This window comes from Thamnophis elegans, chromosome 13 (genome assembly GCF_009769535.1).
Source record: "Thamnophis elegans isolate rThaEle1 chromosome 13, rThaEle1.pri, whole genome shotgun sequence".
Lineage (NCBI taxonomy): Eukaryota > Metazoa > Chordata > Lepidosauria > Squamata > Colubridae > Thamnophis > Thamnophis elegans.
Genome location: NC_045553.1, coordinates 4,544,053 through 4,567,874, shown reverse-complemented (window position 1 = coordinate 4,567,874; position 23,822 = coordinate 4,544,053). Strand labels below are relative to the sequence as shown.

Genomic DNA, 23,822 nt, shown 5'->3' with positions numbered 1-23,822 from the left:
CACAAGCTTGTTAACCCCCATCCAGTCTCTAACAGCCTCAAGACCCTGGCTCATCACGTCCATCGCTTCATTGAGTTGGCACGGGGCGGACAGATACAACTGTGTATCGTCCGCATATTGATGGTATTTTATCCCGTGCTGTCGGATGATCTCACCCAGCGGTTTCATGTAGATGCTGAAAAGAAGGGGGGACAGGACCGATCCCTGCGGCACCCCATGTGTTAGGGGCCTAGGGGTCGATCTCTGCCCTCCGACTAACACCGACTGCGACCTGTCCGAGAGGTAAGAGGAGAACAACTGTAAAACAGTGCCTCCCACCCCCACCTCCCGCAGTCATCGCAGAAGGATACCATGGTCGATGGTATCGAAAGCTGCCGAGAGGTCAAGGAGCACCAGGATGGAGGCATGGCCTCCATCCCTGGCTCTCTAGAGATCATCGGTCAATGCGACCAAAGCGGTTTCTGTGCTGTAGCCAGGTCTGAAGCCGGACTGGAATGGATCGAGATAACTGGCTTCCTCCAAGGATCGCTGGAGCTGAAAGGCCACCACCTTCTCAACAACCTTCCCCACAAAGGGGAGGTTGGAGACTGGACGATAGTTGTTTAAAATGGCTGGATCCAAGGATGGTTTCTTCAGGAGGGGTCTCACCACCACCGCCTTTAAAGCGGGGGGAAAGACCCCCTCCCGAAGGGAGGCGGTAATAACCGCCTGGATCCAGCCTCGTGTCACCTCTCTGCTGTTTACAACCAGCCAGGAGGGGCACGGGTCCAGCATACATGTGGAGGCGCCAACAGCTCTCATCGCCTTGTCCATGTCCTCAGGGGTAACAGCTTGAAAATCAATCCAGCGATGGCTTACCAGATTATCCCTTAGTGCCTCGGCTGGTTCTGCAGGATTGGAGTCCAGGTCCGCCCGGAGCCGAGCAACCTTGTCTGCGAGGAATTGGACGTAATCCTCAGCCCTGCCCTGCAGCGGATCGCCCGTGTCCCTCCTATTTAGGAGGGAACGGGTTATCCTAAACAGGGTGGCTGGGCGTGACTCAGCGGACGCAATCGGAGAGGCAATATGTGATCTCTTAGATGTCCTGATTGCTCGAATGTATTCTCTGATGCAGGTTGTTAAAAGTGCTCGGCTCGATTCGGATTTACTGGACCTCCAATTGTGCTCTAGGCGTCTCTTCCGGCGCTTCATCTCCCAGAGTTCCTCAGTGAACCAAGGAGCCCTCCGGGATCCACTGCCTCGGAGCGGCCGTAGAAGCGCAATCCGGTTAAGGGACTCCGTCGCTGCCGAGTTCCAGGCAGCAACCAGAGTCTCCACCGGACTGCGGGCGAGAGTATCAGGAATAACCCCAAGCTCCGTCTGGAACCCCAAAGGGTCCATAAGTCGCCTGGGGCGGAACCACCTGGTCGGTTCCTCCTCCCTACAGTGGGGGTTTGGTCTCCGAAAGTCAAGCCTCAATAGGTAGTGGTCCGACCATGACAGGGGCAAGATCTCGCTACCCCTCAGACCAAGATCACAATTCCACTGCTCCGAGAGAAATACAAGGTCAAGCGTGTGACCCGCTGAGTGGGTTGGTCCCTGGATTACTTGGGTCAAGCCCATGGTTGTCATGGAAGCCATGAACTCCTGCGCTCCATCGGAGTGTTCACCGAGCGAAGGCAAGTTGAAATCCCCCAGAACCATAAGTCTGGGGAACTCAACTGCCAGCTCGGCTATTGACTCGAGGAGCGAGGGGAGGGCTGCTGCAACGCAGTTGGGAGGCAGGTACACTAGCAGCACACCCACTTGACCCTTGAGGTCCAACTTCACCAGCAGGGACTCACACCCGACAAGCTCTGGAGCAGGGATCCTACGAGGTGCTAGAGACTCTCGGATAACAATGGCCACACCCCCACCCCTTCCCTGGGCCCTCGGCTGCTGGAGCACCTGAAAGCCCTCTGGGCACATCTCTACGAGGGGGATTCCTCCCTCCGGGCCCAGCCAGGTTTCAGTAATACATGCCAGGTCTGCCCTCTCGTCTAAAATTAAGTCCCAAACGAGAGGAACCTTATGAACTACAGACCTGGCATTTAGCGACAGCAGCCTGAGACCAGGGTCCTGATTACTCGCGCCATCTGGCCTTGGAGTGGGACTCATAGGGCTGGAAGGAGGGATGTCTGTAACGTAGCGAGCCCTCCTTCCCCGGTAATGGCCAGCCCTAAAGTCCCCGCCATATCTGCCCCTCCCTGTTAAGACCGTAATGCTCCGGCCCACTCCCGTGTCCGTAGTCCCTCCACCCACCCCCATAGTCCCCGCGTTTTCCGACAGGCCCTTCGAATCAGTCATCCTGAGATTGGAGTAGGCTCAGCTCCCCCCGCACTTCTGCGAAGCACTCAGTGTGGGGGAACCCGGTTCCCATCCCAGTCTCACTTACATACCCAAACACTCAATCACTCACTCACACCCCCGGAAGAAATTTTAAAAATACAACAGTATGATAAAAAGGGAATTACACAAGTCTAAAAGTGGGGTCATTCGCTTACAGTCATACACATCCACACTACTTACAAGGAAAAATTTGCGCAGGTATAGAAAGGTGATAAAAATACGCGAGTAGTCCATACATAGAGATATAAAGTCCAATGGGCAACAGCACGGTGGTAGACACAGTCCAGGGGGAGAGATGTAAAACTAAAAGTCCAGTGAGATAGTTCATAAAGGTGAAAACGTGACCGGATGGGAGTGGCTTGCCACCCATGTGACCGGATGTGAAGATGCCGACGACACTTGTCAGAACCACCTTAAATTACCTCCCACACAGCACTGGCATGCATAAGAATAGGATGTAAACTTGTTTTTTAAAAGGCATCTTTGGTTTGCGTTAAAACAACTTCAACACACGCAATGTTCTGATTGCACCACAAACGCAGTAGTCATCCTTACCTTCCACAGAGGCACTGAGTTTTATAAATATGAGCATGATAGTGTAGAATAATCATATCCAAGGACCAGTGGTGGGTTTCAAAAAATTTTGGAAGCTCTTCTGTAGGTGTGGCCTGCTTTCCGGGTCCACTGGTGGAACCTCTTCTAAACGGTTTGGTAGATTTGATGAACCGGTTCTACCGAATAGGTGCGAACTGGTAGGAACCCACCTCTGAGTACAACACACCTGTATATATCATTAAATATTATCCATTAACATTTCCTTGTTATTATTGTAGTTAACTAAAAATTATTTACTATTTATCTCACCTCTCCTCTCCTCAGGTCCAAAAGAGATTGTACCTTTATAACCAGCTCTAAACAGAAATTTATTAATAAGATTTATAGGTCTTTTCCCTAAGTCCCAGATTACAATTTGTTTTCCTCTTCTAAATTTAGGTGGGTCTTATAGTCAGGTGCATCTTATAATCCAAAAAAAATACGGCAAACCAAGATGAGAGAAAATAATGAATCAGATTGCATATTTTAAAGTGGGCCCAAAATGTTTGACCCCCCAGACGACACGCCGGTTAATGGGAAATGGATTGTTTATTTAAAAATAAAATAAAATAAATTATTAAAAAAAAAATTCTGTCCTTCAGGTTAGCCTGGAACACGAAGAACAAAAATTAGAACTGAAGCGGCAACTGACTGAATTGCAGCTCACCCTCCAGGAGAGGGAATCTCAGATTTCAGGGTTGCAAGCCGCCCGGGCAGCTCTGGAAAGCCAATTGAGGGAAGCTAAAACCGAATTGGAAGAGACCACGGCCGAAGCCGAGGAAGAGATCCAGGCGCTGACGGTAAGCTTTTGAACTCCGGGCTGGGGTCGGGAGCACGCTCCCTGCTGGCTCTTGAGAGCTTGAAGCGGTGGGCGAAGGTTGGAGACGGCCCGTTTCCTGTTCAAAACTTCTGGAGAACGTTCAAAAGGCTCCATGAAAAGCTTCTCCACCCATTCTTTCATTCAGAAAGATGCCATGTTTTGTGGGCTCCTGGGTTATATTCTTGCAGACGTTTCATTACCCAGCTAGGTAACATCATCAGGGCTAGAATGCAGTGGGAGAGAAGGAAGAGGAGGAGGAGGATTGTGGGGTCCTTGTTGCTTGTTGGAGCTTGGCCATTTTCTGGCAGGCGTTTCATTACCCAACTAAGGTGAGAACATCAATGCAAACCCCGCTCCTGTCTAGAACTGATGACGCTACATAGTTGGGTAATGAAACGTCTGCAAGAAACACGCTCAGTGAACACCAAGGATCCCACAGTCCTCCTCCTTTTCCTCCTCCCTCCTTTATTCCACTGCTCAGAAGGTTTATACTCAACCGTCAATAATGAAATCAGCCCTATACTTCATAGCAGAGGTCGAATCTTGTCCTTCCTTTTGATGTGGAGACTCTAAAAGGAGTGCAGAGAAGAGCAACAAAGAGGATGAGGGGACTGGAGGCTAAAACATACGAAGAACGATTGCAGGAACTGGGCCTGGCTAGTCTAGTGAAGAGAAGGACCAGGGGAGACAGGATAGCAGTCTTCCAATATCTAAGATGCTGCCTTCTCCTGTCTTCTCCTGGCCGTTTCTCACTCTAAAATTGGAAGGACAGACCTCTTGTTACCTGGTTCACCTGAAGAATAAGTACTGCTTTAAAAAGCCCCAGTAAGACCACACTTTGAATGCATCCACTTTTGGTACCCATATTATAAAAAAGATGTGGAGATTCTGGAAAGAGTGCAGAGAAGAGCAACAAAGATGATCAGGGGACTGGAGGCTAAAACATAGGATGAACGGTTGCAGGAACTGGGTATGTCTAGTTTGATGAAAAGAAGGACTAGGGGAGACATGATAGCAGTCTTCCAATATCTCAGGGGTTGCCCCAAAGAAGAGGGAGTCAAGTTATTCTCCAAAGCACCCGAAGGCAGGAGAAGAAGCAATGGGTGGAAACTAATCAAGGAGAGAAGCAACCTAGAACTAAGGAGAAATTTATTTAGACAGTTAGAACAATTAATCAGTGGAACAACTTGCCTCCAGAAGCTATAAATGCGCCAACACTGAAAGTTTTTAAGAAGATGTTGGATAACCATTTGTCTGAAGTGGTGTAGGGTTTCCTGCCTAGGCAGAGGGTTGGACTAGAAGACCTCCAAGATCCCTTCCAACTCTCTTATTCTATTCTATTTTATTCTATTCTTTGGTAATAAAGCAATATTTGCCCTTTTTTGCCAATAATCTGGCATGGCAGATCCTTGGGTAACAGCATATTTCCTTTTTTTTTTTTTTTTTTAAGAATTAGATTTGGTCTTCAAAACATTCGTAATAGGTAATACAAACTTGAAAGTCCATCTGATCTGGTGCTTCCCCTATTTCAATTTTCTTTCTAACTTCTGATGTATCCAAATGGCTTTTCAGAAGTTGGGGGGCAGTGGGGGGGGATTGAATCCAGTCTGGCCAAGGTCTGGCTATGGTATTGGTGGCTGGGTTCTCTTCCTTGCCGAAGCAGCTATGATTTTTTTTTGGGGGGGGGGGGGGACAGGGACCTAGAAATTGTGAAGTTAGGGAAGCGCCCAACAGCTATGCTGTTTCTGCCTTTGAGCTGCGTGATGGAGCTTGAAGTTTTTTGGAAAAGGACTTCTGGAGAACGAGAGGGGGATCCGAGAGAGACTGCCTGCTGCCAATTACCTCCCACAGACCCATTAGATCTCACAGGGTTGGCCTCCTCCGGGTGCCATCTACCAGCCAATGCCACCTGGCTATTACCCGGCGGAGGGCCTTCTCTGTGGCAGCTCCGGCCCTCTGGAATGAACTCCCCGCAGGGATTCGGACCCTCACCTCTCTCCAGGCCTTCCGAAAAGCTGTCAAAACCTGGCTTTGCCGGCAGGCCTGGGGGTGATGAGTTCCCTCCCCTCTCGACTTGTATGGTTGTGCGACTTGTCTACTTTTATTATTTGTATTTTGTCTTTTTATGTTCCCCTTTTTCTCCCCTTGAATTGTTCGCCGCCCTGAGTCCTCCCGGAGAAGGGCGGCATACAAACAATACAATACAATACAATACAATCCGGCTGCAACCCCTGTCACCCCACTGATCGCCCTGGTGGATTTGGCTGATCTGGCTGTCTAGGCAGGTGTCCCCCCCCCCACCCCTTCCCACCCCATGTGTGTCTCTCCTGAAGCTGCAAGCTTGCTGTAAGAGAACAATCATCCAGATAGAGGTATAACCAGTCTTTAGTCCAAGGATCTTCTGTATATGTATCTTCGGGGGCTTAGCAGAACTGGGCAAGAGGCATGGTCTTTCAGTTTGGGAAGTCCACCTCCCATGTAGGACACGCAGAAGTCACGGATGTCATGATATCGCAATCTTGGGTTCGTAAGTGACACCGCTCGGCTTCACCCAATCAAAAAAAAAACCCCTTTTTATTAAGCTCATGGGAAATCCTCTCATTCACATCCGGCTAAGTCCCGTCAAACAGTCTTTCAAGGGTAAATTTACAACCACAGACCTTATCAGGCTTGGAGAGCTGCCAGGCCGATATCTCCCAGATGCCACGCTGTAGCAGCAATTCCTTGGCAAGAAGTCACAAACAAATCTTCGCAGTAATTAAGCCAACTAATTGTCTCCTGCAAACTCCATTCCCCTTTTGCTCCTTTTTATTCCCTCTGGGAGGGGCCATTCACCGTCCATCTGTGCCTTTATTCCCGAGTCGGCCCTTGTTCCTTAGCTGTTCCTTTCTCCTGGCAACACTGTGCATGCACCCATCAGGAACAGACTCCAGCTGTTCTTCTGCCCCACTAATCTCCAACTTTAAAGGCAGTTGATAACCCTCGGACGGTCATGGCCCCATCCCTGCTTCCAACGCAGAGCCCACGTCAGAGCCTTCCCCAGACTCCAGGACTGGCCCATCTTCCTCCCCAACCTCCCCACTGTCTGACTCTGCCACCAGCTCTGCTGGTGGGCGTGAACAATGCCAAAGCGTGACATCCTTTAGAGCCAATTAGTTTGGATAGCCTTCTGCTAAACTGTATGGTGATTTTATATACAAAACTGTTCTGACCCCCTCCTCTGTCCAGTAACGAAAGCCGAGACACGCTTAATGAGAATGTCCTTTAATAACAAGACCAGAATCTTGGTGGCTGAAAGCCAAGTAAACGAACAGATAAGGACCTTGGCAGCAAGGCCGACAAACCTTGGCAGCAATTCAGACTAACTCTGGCAGCAATCCAGCCTGCCAAGTTAGTTTCTCTTTAGTCAAAGCGTTGACTTCTGCAAAGAGGGGCGTGGCACAAGCAGTCTTTTATATAGTCTGGAGAAGAGCCTAATGACCATCAGCTGAGCATAATTACCTCCTGTAATTACATAGTTCTTGCTGCCAAGTAGCTCTTCGACGGCGTGCATCCCGGAACAACTCACTGTTGGTTTCTGGATCACTCTCCCTTGTCTCCTCCCCACTGATCGAAGGCTCAGGCGCCACCTGGTGGCCAACCAGTCTCTCTGCGCCCTGCTCGGAATCGGAACCCTGTCCAGGGTCCTCCACATCCTCCAGGGCCGACTCATAGGGCCCCTCGCTGTCGGAGTCTAGTGGCAGCTCCAACGGCTCCTGCTGGGCCACAACACAAAACACATTGTAATTGCTTTGCAAATACCTTGTTGCTGAAATTCCGGAGACTTCCCTGCTAGTTGGACTTTCGTAGCCTTTCTCAACCTCGTGCCCTTCATAATTGCCACTCCCTAAAACTTCCACGCAGCACCCACGATTGTTGCACTTGGCCAGGCAGAAAAATCTGGGATTTTGTGATTCTGGCTTGTATGGAGAGCATTAGGTTGCAGAAACCTGGAGTCCTCCACCCTGAATATATTGGGCAAATGCTTTTATATACATCGGCTTTGGTGTCAGACTCAAATCTACATCTCAGTTGGTGTCAGATGCAAATATTAACAGATGTCCATAGAGACGAACAGTTTGCCAAGCTCTCAGAGGTTGTGTGATTCTGTTAGCTTTCGAATTCAGTGGGTGTAAGTTGCCCAAATAGCAATAGGGAAGAAGGTTGTGCATGTGCCATAATAATGCACATCTTGTTGGTTGATTGCCTTCTTGTACACCCAAGTTGCTCTTCAAGGTGGTCCTTTTCAGTGGAGGTCCGTTTTCCTTCCTTCAAGCGTCCTTCCATACCTCTGGAAGCTTTGGAAGAAGGACTTAACTTTTAATCCACTAATTCCAAAAATCGGTTGATTTAAGCCGTAAAATCATACCAGACGGGCCGTCTTTCCCCTGCCAAAAGGAGACGTTTCCATCTCGTGCTTCCTCTGTCGCTGATCTTCATAGGTAAAGGTTCCCCTTGCACATATGTGCTAGTCGTTCCCAACTGTAGGGCGCGATGTTCTTCTCCGTTCCAAAGCCGAGGAGCCAGCACTGTCCGAAGACGTCTCCGTGGTCATGTGGCCGGCATGACTCAACTCCCCCGAAAGCGCACGAAATGCCGTTCCCTTCCCACCAAAGGTGGTTCCTATTTTTCTACTTGCATTTTTTTACCTGCTTTCGAACTGCTAGAATGGCAGAAGCTGGGACAAGTCACGGGAGCTCACTCCGTTACGCGGCACTGGGGATTCGAACCGCCGAACTGCTGACCTTTCTGCTCGACAAGCTCGGCGTCTTAGCCACTGAGCCATCGAGCTTCACATTTGGGTGGCATGACCATGTCTCAGTGCCCCCCCCCCGCCACAATGCAGCTGGTTGGGGACAAGGAAGCCCCCTCCGTTTCTAGTTGGTTCCTTTTCAATTTGCTGGAACAGTTTTTTGCTTCCTTGAATGCCTTTGATTCAGGACGTTTGGATAAAACGCAGCGGGGGGAAAACGTCCACTGAGCCCGGAACCTTCAGAGTAAGATTGGAGAAGGACTTTGGCGCTGGGTGCGTGGGTGTGTGTTGAGCTTTGGGGGGGTGTCACATTTTGCTTGTAAAACAATAATAATAATAATATACCCTGTTTCCCTAAAAATAACTCCTCCCTGGATAATAAGCCCAATCAGGCTTCTGAGCACATGTGCTAAAATAAACCCAACCCTGAAAATAAGCCCTCCCAATAATATTGAGACGCATGCACAGCTGGCCCCCCGCCATCTCCTCTGTCGCGCAAACAACCCGAGGTGACGCGGTTAGGCCGGAGGGGCGTGAGTAGGGAGGGCGGAACGTTCCCTCCACATCTCCCACGCCCTTACCTAACGGCTGCTTCCGCCAACCTAGCTGCCATGCCTCTACTGTCACGCTAATGGCCGCCGCAAAAGCCATTAGGGAAGAAGAGGGAGGCGACAGCCGCGACGGGACATCCGGCCGGGCCGACGGCATGGTACAGAGTCCTGGGAAGAATGGCTGGAAGTGCATGCACGGCGAACAGCTGGCGGGCGGCCGCATTGCGCTGCAGCAGCGGTGCAACACAGCCGCAGCCATGGGTGACCATGCTCGCCGACTCCTGCATCTCAAAAATTAATAAGACCTCCCCGAAAATAAGGCCCAGCGCTTATTTCAGGGGTCAAAAGAAAGTAAGACCCTGTCTTATTTTCGGGGAAACACAGTAGGTTTTACTAAAATGCCCGTCAACGTCTTTTTTGGTATCTCTAGGCTTCCTTTTATCGCCAGGAATCGTTGGTTGTGGGAAGAGGTATTTTCTTAGTATACTGGAATAGCTTCTTGTAGACATTTCCAGGGATTGATTTTTCATTGGCAGGTTCTCCTGATAGACCGGTAGTCCTCGACTTACGACAGTTTGTTTACTGACCGTTCAAAGTTATAACGGCACGGGGGGGAAGTGACTTGCAACCTATTTTTCACCCTGTAGCATCCCCACGTGATCAAAATCCAGATGTTTTGCAACTGTCTCGTATTTATGACAGTTGCTATGGATCTTAACAACCACTTAACAACCATCTTACTAACTTATCAGCCTCGTGCGGATTCACTTACAACGGTGGCAAGGAAGGTGATCAAATGGAGCAAAAAAAAACAAAACCCACCTCACCTACCAAGGTCTCACTGAACGGCAGAAAATGTGGGGGTTGAATCGTGGTCGTAAGTTGAGGACTACCTCTTCCGCCCTTTCGTTTCCAAATGCAAAAACCAAGCACGGGAAATGCCACCCGCTCAGCGACCTACGTTTCTCCCCTTCCCCCTCAAAAAAAAAAACCAGGGTCTTTAGCAGACAAGATTGCGGGGAGCTGGCGCAATGTTTTGTCATAGGCCGAGGTGAAGAGAAGATAAAAGATAGAAGAGCCAAGGTGGCGCAGTGGGTAGAATGCAGTACTGCAGGCCACTTCAGCTGACTGCTATCTGCAGTTCAGCGGTTCTAATCTCACTGGCGCAAGGTTGACTCAGCCTTCCATCCTTCTGAGGTGGGTGAAATGAGGACCCAGACTGTGGGGGCGATATGCTGACTCTGTAAACCGCTTAGAGAGGGCTGAAAGCCCTATGAAGCAGTATATAAGTCTACTGCTATTGCTATTTCCCCCTCTAGCTTTCGTCTTTGGAACAAGATTGCAATAGCCTGGTGCGTTAATTAATATTTAAAAAATAAAATAAAATCAAACGGCGCTAGGGACAATAACTGCATCCGGCAAATGAATTAATTGGCGCAAAGACCCAAAGATCGCACTTAAGTTGCAGTTTTACACACAAGAATTTGGGCAACTAACGTTCAAGGCCTAATTGGCGCTAGATAGATAGGAGCCGAGGTGGCGCAGTGGTTAAATGTAGCACTGCAGGCTGACTGCAGTTCAGCAGTTCGGCTGTTCAAATCCTCACCGGCTCAGGGTTGACTCAGCCTTCCATCCTTCCGAGGTGGGTAAAATGAGGACCCGGATTGTTGTTGGGGGCGATATGCTGACTCTGTAAACCGCAGTAGAGTAGGGCCTGAAGCCCTATGGAAGCGGTAATATAGTCTAACTGCTATTGCTATAGATAGTTAACAGAATGAACTAAGTCTAAGGTCAGAGGTTTAGACTGGTTGTGGGAATGTAACGATTCTAGGCTGGTGACTTGTTGACTCCTCCCGCCGCCTCTAGCTCTACTTGTTCTTGAACAAGTTTCTTTGGAGAGGCACACATATAATGTGGTTATTTCACCGCACCAACCTTCAGTTTTATGCACGTCCTTGGTGCCCCCCCCCCCCCGACATCATGGATAGGAGTGAAAAACCCCCAAGGCGCTTTTTCTAAAGGCAGCTGGACTTTTTCTTGTTTTTTTCCTTCAAGCAAGGCGGTTTCGCTTGTAAAGAATCTACGTTTGGTTCTGAACTTGAGTGGTGGAGGATGGAAGGATTTTAAATTCCTATTGCAGGCATCTGGTGGTTTAACACGATAGATCTACGTCGTTCACAGACTGCCAAGTCGTTGACGACTCGGGCAAGGAATATGAACCCTTCCATCCTCCATTCCTTCGTTAGAACTGAAGAAGCTTCTTGACAGATTTTTATTATTTTTTCCTTCTACAATACCGTACAGTCATTACATCAACATTGATATGTCATCATACCTGTACATGTATAATAGTTTGCTTCTATATTTACACACCCTTTATACACAGTTCTATATATTTATATATAGTTTTTTTGGCTTATTAATTTTATTCTTGTTTGCAGCCATTTGGTACCAATTGGTTCCAAATTTCATAATATTCCGACTCTATCTTTTAATTATCAGTGTTAATTTGTCCATCTCTGCACAATCCAAAGTTTTTTTTATCACTAATTCATCCGAGGGGGTATTATTTTGTTTCCAGCATTGGGCAAATGCTGATTCTAGCTGTAGTTAGCAGTGTGTTAATATGTACTTAATTTCTTTGTATATTTCCCTTTGATTATTCCCAGTAGAAAGATTTCGGGTTTGTATTTTATCTGTTCTCCTGTATTTCTTGCACCCCATTTCAAATTTTTGTTCCAATAATTTTGTGTTTCCGGGCAGGTCCACCATATGTGATAATAAGTCCCTTTGTACTTTTTACACTGCCAGCAGGTCGGTTTCATGATTGGGTACATTTTAAGCCATCTTGTTGGTGATAAGTGCCAACGATAAACATTTTGTATATATTTTCTTTAAGTGCTGCTGATCGTGTTAATTTATAATTTGTGTTCCAATTCTTTCCAAGCTTCTTGGATGAGAAGGGAAACGACTTTCAAGGAAAGTCCAGTTGCCTTTGAAAAAGCACCTTTGGGACAACCATGGATGAGCGAGAAACTCCATAGATGTTTAGATACGATTGAAAGTTTCAGAAGATGCTGAGGCCTACCCGCCTGGGTTGTTGTTGTTATTTTTTAGCTCAGCAGGATAGTATCCTGCAGGATCTTCCTCCCTAAACTTGCTTGCTGGTAGATTGTTTCGATGATTCATTTAGCCAAACGCTGTTGGATGGCTGCCTCTGATGTGTGGCAAACATTGATGACGAATTCCTTACCTCCTCTAGGCATATAGAGATGAAATCCAGCGTGAAATTTGAAGCCCTTCGTGAATAGCTGCACAGTGAGTATTCAACCGAGATCTTGAATTATTTTGAAAAAAATCAGAGATGAGACGGAAACGGTCCACGTTTTTGTGGCTCTGTCTGCTCCTTGGGAAGGCAAAAAGGCTTCGGAAGGAGTCGTGGCTTTCCCCCCCGGGCTTAGCAGAACCGAGACTGATCTGAATTCTTACTTGAGAATCTCCAGAAGAAAATAGATAAATAAGTAACATTCTCTCTGGAGATTTGGAAGCGTTCAATCTGGCCACTTTCAAAGCCACCCGAAAAACAATTGAAAATAAATTTAAAAAATCTCATTTCGGTGCAGCTAATAGAAATGGTTTAAGCAGCTGCACAAAACGATGGGTATATATATATATATAATATGACATTTCCAAGACCGTGTTTGGTAGTAAACTTATAGGCTCGGGCCTCCAGCCAGCCTCAATGTCTCTTTAAGATGATATACTCCCTCACCCTGTAGATTCCACTGGGAGACACACAACCTTCCATCCTTCTCTAAGGCAGAAGCATTTTGGGGATTGGCGACGCGAGCGTTGCGTTTTGCTGCAAGCTGGGGGAATGGCTGCATGCACGGCTGCCTCGCTGCATTCTTTGCCGCAGGTTCCCCTTGGATGGAAAAGGCCGAGCCACGTGCCTCTCTGCCCTTACCTGCCCCCCCAATTTCCCAAATCATGCATGCAAGCTCTCATCTCCACTTTTCCTTTCCTTGCATCTCGAGCGAGCCCCTCGCCATCTCTCAACGCGCCTCCGAGGCCGCCACTTGCATGCGGAGCAACGCACACCAGATCTTGCGCCGACGAAATGAACGGTGTGTGGGGGGGGGGGTTGTCCTCGAAAAAATACGTCTTTTGTAACAAGACCTCCCCCGTCCCCTGAGCAAGGGAAGCTGACGTTGCTCAAAAAATGGGTGTCGTCCGGTTTGGTTTGGTAGCTGGTAGATTTTTGAAGTGGGGTAGAAAATGTTTTTTTTAAAAAAACCACGTTGCAGCGCTTCAATAGACTTTAGCAATCCTGCAGCCTGAAACAGCTGATGATCAGGAGAAAGTGAAAGGGAAACTTGCTGTTTGCTCCAGGAAGCAAATTGCTGGGAGGCAGAGGCAGAATTTTTTTTTTCTCGTGCTAATCAGGCTGTTTGCTGCAAGGAGGTAAGTCAACAACTATAAATGCCTATAGAATGTTCAAATTATAGACTTATTTTTTAAAAGACTGCTTTATTATTGTTCTAGACACCTTAACAAAATGAAGAAGCTTTTTAAAATAAATGCTTGATCTGAAGAGGCCCCGTGCTGTTGTTTTAAAAAGTGCTATTCTTTTCAATAGCAGAGAATAACCATACTTCCAGAAAGCACATCAGTTTTAACAGCATCTATATAAGTATAGTCTGAAATATAACACCACAAACAGTGTATGTTGTCTGTGCTGTTTGTTGTAAGGAGGCAAATTGCTGGGAGGCAGAGGCAGATATTTTTCCCTTGTTTTCCTCCCCAAAATCTAGGTGCGTCTTATACTTCGGAGCATCTTATACTCTGAAAAATACGTTAATATGACAGAGCACCTGTCATTTGGCAGTGCCTGTTAGCAGGCATCCACTCACCTGCTGCTCGCCACGTCCCATACCTTGTTGCGTCCCTGCTGCATCGCCAGCCGTCCCATTAAAGCGAACAGAACTGTCGGTGAGTCAACAGCGGGCCGCTGCGAGAAGAGACGAGTGCTCTTTAAAAAATTATGATTTAAATCGAAGTCGATTCAAATCAAGCCTTTTTAAAGTAGTGCTTTTAAATCAACTCAATTTAATTCAGATCCACCCTGGTCCTGGCCAACTTGCTGTGGGACGTTTTAATCATTCGATTTAATCGCCGTATTTTCCAGACGATAAGACGCACCGGTGTATAAGAGGCACTAAGATTCCGAAGAGGTAAGAAAAAAAAAAGTTTTTGTCCTCCCTGGCCCCCCAGGAGCACTCTGCAGGCTTCAGCAGGGCTGGGGGGAAGGCAAAAATGCCCCCGTTTTTGTGAAAAATAGGGGGAAAACAGAGCGTTTTTTGCGAAAAGCCTCCGTTTTTGCGAAAAAGTGGCCCGTTTTTCACCCTTTTCCTTGCAAAAATGGGATGCAGGAGGCCAAAAATGGCTGTATTTGTTGTATAAGACGCATCAACTTATCCGTGCTCTTTTATAGGGGAAAATGATGCATCTTCTACTCTGAAAAATATGGTGTTTCAAACAAAATATTGCAATTTTTGCCATTCACATGCCATTCCGTCCTTCCTTTCGTCTTCTTTCTGTTCCACCGTTTCTTTGATATTAGTGTAACTCTGGTCCCGCAGGGAATTCTCCCATGACAACGGAAATGGCCACAAGTGGCGAGTTGGCCACAGTGAAATTGTCATAGACCTGTTGTTTCTGTATGTGTACCAAAGCGGCAAGGATTTTTTTCTTAATATATAAAATACACTTTTTTCCATAGTGTATTAATAGCCAGGCTGCAGACTGGCTGCTAAATTCAGAAATAGCTTGGAGGAGGATGTAAGACATTCAAAGAAGTCACTCTGGAGAGCTAAAATATCCGTTACGGCAAACTCATTGACCCAAACTTGAATGAGGTTTGTTCCCCTGGTGTGCCTTTGATTTTGGTTCGGCGTCCTTCAGCAAAACAGTGTTTTGATTTCCTAGGAAATTTAAAGATAGTTGTTGTTGTTTTTTTCCATTAAATCCTCGCTGTTTTATTGCTGCAACAGCCTCCTTGGTGCCTCGGCAGGAGGAATTTTGCTCTCCTGGCGATATTTCCTGACGGAGAACAGGAGGTGCAGACGGCTGCAGTTATTCTTAGCTGAAATATTATGCTAAACATGGGCAGCCGAGGGTATTTATGGCTCGTAAGGATGCTGGGATGTGATTCATGAAAACAGGACTGCGTTGTATATCTATATCTTCTTCTATCTATATAAATACGGCTTTGTTTGTGTTTGTGTGTATGTTCCAGCATAACTCTGGAACGCCTTTGAGCAATTTCAACCAAACTTGGTACACAGATGACTTACTCTCTGGAAACAAACACTGTGGTAGTAAGACCCCTAAAACCCCTCAGGGTGTGTGTTCTGTTAAGATACAGCCTCTTGTGCCTTAAAATGGCTTCTACTGTACTGCTGTAAAATGTCTTCTGTACAGCGCAGTGGAGTTGCTGTGGTAACGGATTTACAGTACTCCACAAGGGGGCTCCCTCGGGTCGGGGAAAATCCAACATTAGGGATTACGGTTGGTCCGGGCATTTCCCCCCTATAAATAAATACCCGGGTAAACACCGGGGTATCGGCTAGTATAAAATAAGCCTGTTGCATTAGATCTGTTGAATTTTATCCCATTCACCAGGTAACAGCCCACCTGCCAAAGATCAAATTAAATAAAGTTTCTTTTCTTTTATTTTTTTTTTGGGGGGGGAGGGAGAGGTTCTCCTGCCTAAATCGTCCCATCCCTTGGTCTCTGCCCGCCTGCGTATTTTTCCCTCTTCCACCGAATTCATTTCAGAAATCCTCCAGCCTCTTAAATCTTTTACACTTCTTTTACACCAGGGAGCAAAGAAGGCATAAGGCAGCACCGCATGAGGTGAATTGGAAGAAGGCCCTCGTCCTTCAGATTTTAAGCTTCTTTTTTTCCCTTCCTTCCTTCCTTCCAGCTCGTTGAGCAAATCGATTCAAAGGGCTGGATCGAGGGGGGGTGGGAAATGTACACGTTTTAATCGTGTATTTTGCATTCTAAATTTTACACGGCATAGGGGGCCTTATTTTAATTGCGATGGTTCAGACAGGAATAAACAAAATGAACAATGGATGGTGGAACTGTCACAGTGTACAGCCAAATCCTGACTACAGGTAGTTCTCGACTTACGACAGTAATTGAGGCCAATGTTTCTGTCGCTAAGCGAGGCACTGGTGAAGCGGGTTTTTCCACCCGTTTTATGACCTTGCTTGCCACAGTTGTTAAGCGAATCCCTACAGTTGTTAAAGTCGGGAACACGGTTGCAAAGTGAACCTGGCTTGCCCCTAATACAGCAAACCCTTTGAAGTGAACACAGTGATTCTTTTATGAGGAGCGTCAGCAACACCCACAAAAATGTTTCTCTCCACCCACAGGGTAACAAGTTTGTCCGGCCAGGAGATGAATAGTTGTCTGCCACTTCTATTCATCTCTGTCCCTTGCCTTTTATCCCCAGAGCTAGGGTGGGACTTTGTTAGCAGCGGTGGCTCTTCCGTCCCAAGGACCGGCCCATAGATTTCCACTGCTCTCCTCTCCTCTGCCCCATCTATTCATCTCCGCCCCCTGCCTTTTATCCCCAGAGTTAGGGTGGGACTTTGTTAGCAGCGGTGGCTCTTCCGTCCCAAGGACCGGCCCATAGATTTCCACTCCTCTCCTCTGCCACATCTATTCATCTCCGCCCCCTGCCTTTTATCCCCAGAGTTAGGGTGGGGCTTCGCTAGCAGCGGTGGCTCTTCCGTCCCAAGGACCGGCCCATAGATTTCCACTGCTCTCCTCTCCTCTGCCACATCTATTTTTCTCCACTACCTGCCTTTTATCCCCAGAGCTAGGGTAGGGCTTTGCTAGCAGCGGTGGCTCTTCAGTCCCAAGGACCGGCCCATAGATTTCCACTGCTCTCCTCTCCTCTGCCACATCTATTTATCTCCACTATTTGCCTTTTATCCCCAGAGCTAGAGTAGGGCTTTGCTAGCAGCGGTGGTTCTTCCGTCCCAAGGACCGGCCCATAGATTTCCACTGCTCTCCTCTCCTCTGCCACATCTATTTATCTCCACTACCTGCCTTTTATCCCCAGAGCTAGGGTAGGGCTTTGCTAGCAGCGGTGGCTCTTCAGTCCCAAGGACCGGCCCATAGATTTCCACTGCTCTCCTCTCCGCTGCTTTCTGTGCATCCCCTGCGTCAGGCACTGGAGCCAGCTGTTCCTCCTTCCTCATCAGCCACCTCCAGACCTGGGGGCAGTTGACTCCATCTGAGGGCTGATGGATGGCTCAGGCTCTGCCTCTCTCTCTCCCTCCCTCCCGCCTCTCTCCCCCAATCACCTGGTCTTCCGGTTTCTGTCATGCATACGCATGCAAAGACCACCATGCATCCCGGAAACTGGAAGCTCAGGTTCCTGGTGTGCGCATGCACGCCATGGAGTTGCTCTTTTGTTTTCCAGTGCTCCTGCACGTGTGAAGATCCAACTGGCCAGCACGCACATGTGAACCGGAAGCTGGAAGAGCAATGGGCAAAGCCAGCGTGCCTGGAGAGAGGACCCTGTGTGCCATTTCTGGCAGGTGTCCCATAGATTCGCCATCATGGTCATAGAAGATGCATTAAGCCAAAACCGATTTGTTATTTAACCATCTTCTCTTGCTGGATTAGGCTCTAAACTCTGTCCAGTCTATGGTTGACCTCCAGGTCCCTCCATCCAAGTGGCCTTGTTTTTTAAGCTCGGCCAAAGGATGAGAATTCTGTATATTCCTGCTTTTGCCTCTGGCCCCCGCTCTTCAGAGGCCCATGTGCCTCTGAAAGTATAAGCAAAAGCATTTTATTTTTAATGACTAAATAACTACTGATTGAGTCTATCTGAGTTACCAAGGTAACCTCAAGTGTTGTACCAAGTTTTATAACTAACCTGTAGCCGGGATGGTGGGGTGGAGAGAACTATTTTCTTATTTATGTCCTCGCATCCACTGTCTCTTACTAGTAAAATTGAAATTTGAATGTGTCAGGTGTAATTTTTTTATTTTTTGCAACCATTGTTCATTTCCAACCGATATGAGAAGCTACTCACAGCGTTTAGTCATACCTGGATCCAGTGGTGGGATTCAAAATACTTTACTACCGGGTCTGTGGGCATGGCTTTGTGGGTGTGATATGGCTTTCTGGGCGTGGCAGGGAAAGGATACTGCCAAAATCCCCATTCCCTCCCCACTCCAGGCTACTCACAGCGTTTAGTCATACCTGGATCCAGTGGTGGGATTCAAAATACTTTACTACCGGGTCTGTGGGCGTGGCTTTGTGGGTGTGATATGGCTTTCTGGGCGTGGCAGGGGAAGGATACTGCAAAATCTCCATTCCCTCCCCACTCCAGGGGAAGGATACTGCAAAATCTCCATTCCCTCCCCACTCCAGGGAAGGATACTGCAAAATCCCCATTCCTTCCCCACTCCAGGGGAAGGATACTGCAAAATCCCCATTCCTTCCCCACTCCAGAGAAATGATACTGCAAAATCTCCATTCCCTCCCCACTCCAGGGGAAGGATACTGCAAAATCTCCATTCCCCCCACTCCAGGGGAAGGATACTGCAAAATCTCCATTCCCTCTCCACTCCATGGGAAGGATACTATAAAATCCCCATTCCCTCCCCACTCCAGGGAAAGGATACTGCAAAATCCCCATTCCCTCCCCACTCCAGGGGAAGGATACTGCAAAATCCCCATTCCTTCCCCACTCCAGGGAAAGGATACTGCAAACTCTCCATTCCCTCCCCACTCCAGGGAAAGGATACTGCAAAATCCCATTCCCTCCCCACTCCAGGGGAAGGATACTGCAAAATCTCCATTCCCTCCCCACTCCAGGGAAGGATACTGCAAAATCTCCATTCCCTCCCCACTCCAGGGGAAGGATACTGCAAAATCCCCATTCCTTCCCCACTCCAGGGAAAGGATACTGCAAAATCTCCATTCCCTCCCCACTCCAGGGAAAGGATACTGCAAAATCTCAATTCCCTCCCCATTCCAGGGAAAGGATACTGCAAAATCTCCATTCCTCCCCACTCCAGGGAAAGGATACTGCAAAATCCCCATTCCCTCCCCACTCCAGGGAAAGGATACTGCAAAATCTCCATTCCTCCCCACTCCAGGGGAAGGATACTGCAAAATCTCCATTCCTCCCCACTCCAGGGGAAGGATACTGCAAAATCTCCATTCCCTCCCCACTCCAGGGGAAGGATACTGCAAAATCTCCATTCCCTCCACACTCCAGGGGAAGGATACTGCAAAATCCCCATTCCTTCCCCACTCCAGGGAAAGGATACTGCAAAATCTCCATTCCCTCCCCACTCCAGGGAAAGGATACTGCAAAATCTCAATTCCCTCCCCATTCCAGGGAAAGGATACTGCAAAATCTCCATTCCTCCCCACTCCAGGGAAAGGATACTGCAAAATCCCCATTCCCTCCCCACTCCAGGGAAAGGATACTGCAAAATCTCAATTCCCTCCCCACTCCAGGGGAAGGATACTGCAAAATCTCCATTCCTCCCCACTCCAGGGAAAGGATACTGCAAAATCCCCATTCCCTCCCCACTCCAGGGGAAGGATACTGCAAAATCCCCATTCCCTCCCAACTCCTTTCTGATCAACAAGCACAGCATCTTAACCACTGGGCCACCGTGTCCCACCAGATGCTTGCTAGCTTTATATTTTTTTTATCAAAGGATGAGAAATAGTTCCTGCCCTCCTCTCCTGTCTCCCTCCCCATGCAGCTGAACCAAGGAAATAGAATGGTTTCCCAAAAACGGGACCTTCAAGATACAATGAACCAAGAGGAGATGCTTTTAGGTGGACAATGTCTAAGCATGGGAGCCTCGTTGTCAGGATGTTTTCTTTAATTGCCGTGGGTGACATTTGCGTTGATTCCTATTCACATCATGTTATTCCTCCTGTTGATTCTTCCTCTGTTGCCGGGGAAGAAAATGGAGACATTGTCATTGGTTGGGGAGTCACAACCACGCGAGCAAGTTGTGTGGGTTGGGAGAACTTTTCAGAAAAGTGATTTCGTTATTAGTCGAGCATTTTGTCCGGAAACTCGATGCGGTTTAATACCTCCTTCCCAAATTGTGGGTTTTTTGGTGCTTCAGCCACGCGGTATGTCTTCGTCCAGTTTGCCTCCCTTTTCTGTGCGGCCTGGCGGTCTATCCAGCAGCATTGGAAACATCTGGGGTGGGACGAAGCAGTACATCTTCACCCCCATTCTGCTTTAATGGACCTCAGCTTTCTTTGCTTCGTAAAAGCGTCGTTGCCCGGTTCTTTATATGCCTCTCGCTGAAGTGCTTCTATTAGCTTTGCCTCTCTAAAATGCGTATGAATGGCAGGTGCTCGTCACATTTAACCCCATGGTTAACGCTAAATGGGAATGGGCGGCCGGTTAGGTGTTGGTAACAGCTCCCGAAACACGGCAAATCCTCTGAAGTTACCTCAAAGATTTCCTTTAGACGGAGCGCTGGAAAGCCCCGGCAAAATGTTTCTTTCTCGCTGCAGACTAACAAGTCCGTCCGTCCGGAAGATAAAGAGTTGTCTGATGCATCTATTCATCTCCGCCCCCTGCCTTTTATCCCCAGAGCTAGAGTGGGGCTTTGCTAGCAGCTGTGGCTCTTCCGTCCCGAGAACCGGCCCGTAGATTTCCACTGCTCTCCTCTCCTCTGCCACTTGTATTCATCTCCGCCCCCTTCCTTTTATCCCCAGAGCTAGGGTGGGGCTTCGCTATCAGCTGTGGCTCTTCCGTCCCGAGAACCGGCCCGTAGATTTCCATTGCTCTCCTCTCCTCTGCCTTCAGGCACTGGATCCAGCTGTTCCTCCACTTCCTTATCAGCTACCTCCAGACCTGGGGGCTGTTGACTCTCCATCTGAGGGCTGTTGGACAGCCGAGGCTCTGCCTCTGTCTCTCTCTCTCTCTGCCAATTCCATTCCCTCTTTCCCCACGGAGCTCTCGGGTTGCCTCGATCCTGACCCTGACTCCCACGCCCCCTCCTCCTCCTCCGATTCGGCTGCTGGAGGGGCCGGAGGGCAACTGGGCACAAAACCCTGGTTTTCCTCTCTTGTTGAAGTAATCTCGAAAGAGTCACCGAACAGGTAACTTGCCTCTCTCCCAAGGCCTCTCCGCGAATCCTCAGTATCCCTCTTGCAGAAGTTAGCGCCTGTGGTCCACAGGGAGGATAACATCAGGTTGGGAAAGATAAATCCATTTGCTTTATACCGTCGTTTGAACACCCGCAGATCTGGCCAGAGAACCGCAGGGCTGCCAGTTGCTCGTTGCTGTTGCATTCTTCCAACCCCCCGAGGTCGTGGCATGAAAAGTAAACCTCTTACATCAAGGTGCATCTTAACGCCAAACGATTAAAGGACAGCGGGCCTTCGACCCAGTTATGGATGTAGCTTCGACACCTGGCTATTTAAGCATGTGCCATTATTGCAAAGCTGCATGATAAAACTTCCAGAACGCCCGTTTGAGGAAGTTTGGAAGTTGGCTGTCGGGAGACTCGTCCTCTTCTCTTCTCCGCCCGTTTCTTAGATGTGTTTTCTGTTCTCCCCCCCCCCCCGCCTCCGTCCCCCCCACTTCCCGGCGTGTTGTTCTTTCCGTCTAGGTGATCACGGACCTAGAAGAGCAGCTGAATCAGCTGACTGAGGACAATGCCGAGCTGAACAACCAGAATTTCTTCCTCTCCAAGCAGTTGGACGAAGCTTCGGGAGCGAACAACGAGGTGGTTCAATTGCGGAGCGAGGTTGACCATCTCCGTCGCGAGATCACGGAACGGGAAATGCAGCTCACCAGTCAAAAGCAAGTAAGTCCTCCCTGTTTCAGTTGACAAAGGCCGGCTCTTGTTCAGCCATCCAACTAAATGCACGTTAGATGTTGGAACAATCCCTCTGTGGGACAACGTGCCTCCAGAAGTTGTGAATGCTGCAGTGCGGGAAGTTTTTAAGAAGAGATTTGGATAACCACTTGTCTGAAACGGTAGAGAGTTTCCTGCCTAAGCGGGGGGTTGGACTAGAAGACCTCCAAGATCCTATTCTATTCTATTTCAATTTTTTAATTCTATTGTTCTGTTCTGTTCTATTATTTCTATTTCTTATTCTATTTTATTTTTAATCCTGTTCTGTTCTATTCTATTATTTCTATTTTTATTTTTTAATTCTATTCTATTCTAATATTTATTCTATTCTATTCTAATATTTATTCTATTCTATTCTAATATTTATTCTATTCTATTCTAATATTTATTCTATTCTATTCCTATTTTTATTCCTATCCTATTATTTATTCTTTCCTATTCTTTTTTTTCTATTCTACTCTACCCTACCCTATTCCTAGTCTAGTCTATTTCTATTCCCATTCCCATTCCGTTCCATTCCATTCTATATCCCTATTCTATTTTTTTCTATTCTATTCTACCCTAGTCTAGTCTATTCTTATTCTATTCCTATTCCCATTCCATTCTATATCCCTATTTTATTCTATTCTTTCCTATTATTCTATTTTTTCATTCTATTCTACTCTACTGTACTCTATTCTACCCTATTCCTATTCTATTCTAGTCTATTCCCATTCCACTCCACTCTACTCTATTCTACCCTATTCCTAGTCTAGTCTATTCTTATTTCTATTCCTATTTCTATTCCTATTCCCATTCCATTCTATATCCCTATTTTATTCTATGTTTTCCTATTATATTCTATTTTTTCTATTCTATTCTACTCTGCTGTACTCTATTCTACCCTATTCCTATTCCATTCTAGTCTATTCCCACTTCACTTCCATTTCCTCCACTCCACTCTACTCTACTCTATTCTACCCTATTCCTAGTCTATTCTGTTCTTATTTCTATTCCTATTTCTATTCTATTCCCATTCCATTCTATATCCCTATTTTATTCTATTTTTTCCTATTATATTCTATTTTTTCTATTCTATTCTACTCTGCTGTACTCTATTCTACCCTATTTCTATTTTAGTCTATTCCCATCCCATTCTATATCCCTATTCTATTCTATTCTATTCTATTCTATTCTATCCTATTCTATTCTGAAGACTTGGTCTGGGAACAAGCAGTATAAGCCCTGCACATAGTTCATTTCTCCCCATTTTATGATCTTTGAAGTGCTCCCTCCAATTCCTCCAACACTGTTGTTCCTCTCTTCTATCTAGCATGCCCCCATCCAGAGAACTCGGCCATCCTGGGCCTCTTTCCTTGAAAGGGTTCAGTAAATGTTAAGAACCGCTTTGCAAGGAATCTAAAGGAGCTTTATGTTAGACTGGGATTATGCTCTTGATTATGAGTGGCGCGGTGGCCTAGCGGTGGAGCTCCCGCCTCACAATCAGGAGGCTGGGAGTTTGATCCTAGGTAGAGGCAGATATTTCTCTCTCTCTCAGCACAGTGTGAATATATCTGCTGAACAAAACTCCACTCTGGCAACAGGAAGGGCAATGGGCCAGTAAAACACTCAGCTCCATTCAGTTGCCAAGACTCCACCCTTCAAGGGATTATGGGGTTGTTAAAAGAAAACGATGATATAAGCCTAAATGCTGAGTGGTGTGGTGGCCCTAGCGGTGGAGCTCCTCGCCTCACAATCAGGAGGCTGGGAGTTCGATC

At 47.5% G+C, this 23,822-nt stretch overlaps 1 protein-coding gene across 1 annotated transcript in view; it reads left to right on the top strand.

Annotated features, from left to right (window-relative positions):
- CIT (citron rho-interacting serine/threonine kinase) overlaps window positions 1-23,822 on the top strand; it is a 156,677-nt gene that overhangs the window by 89,709 nt on the left and 43,146 nt on the right. Inside the window, 4 exon segments of the mRNA XM_032228836.1 lie at window positions 3,564-3,761; window positions 12,387-12,413; window positions 12,416-12,442; window positions 21,817-22,014. Coding sequence (XP_032084727.1) covers window positions 3,564-3,761; window positions 12,387-12,413; window positions 12,416-12,442; window positions 21,817-22,014 — 450 coding nt within the window.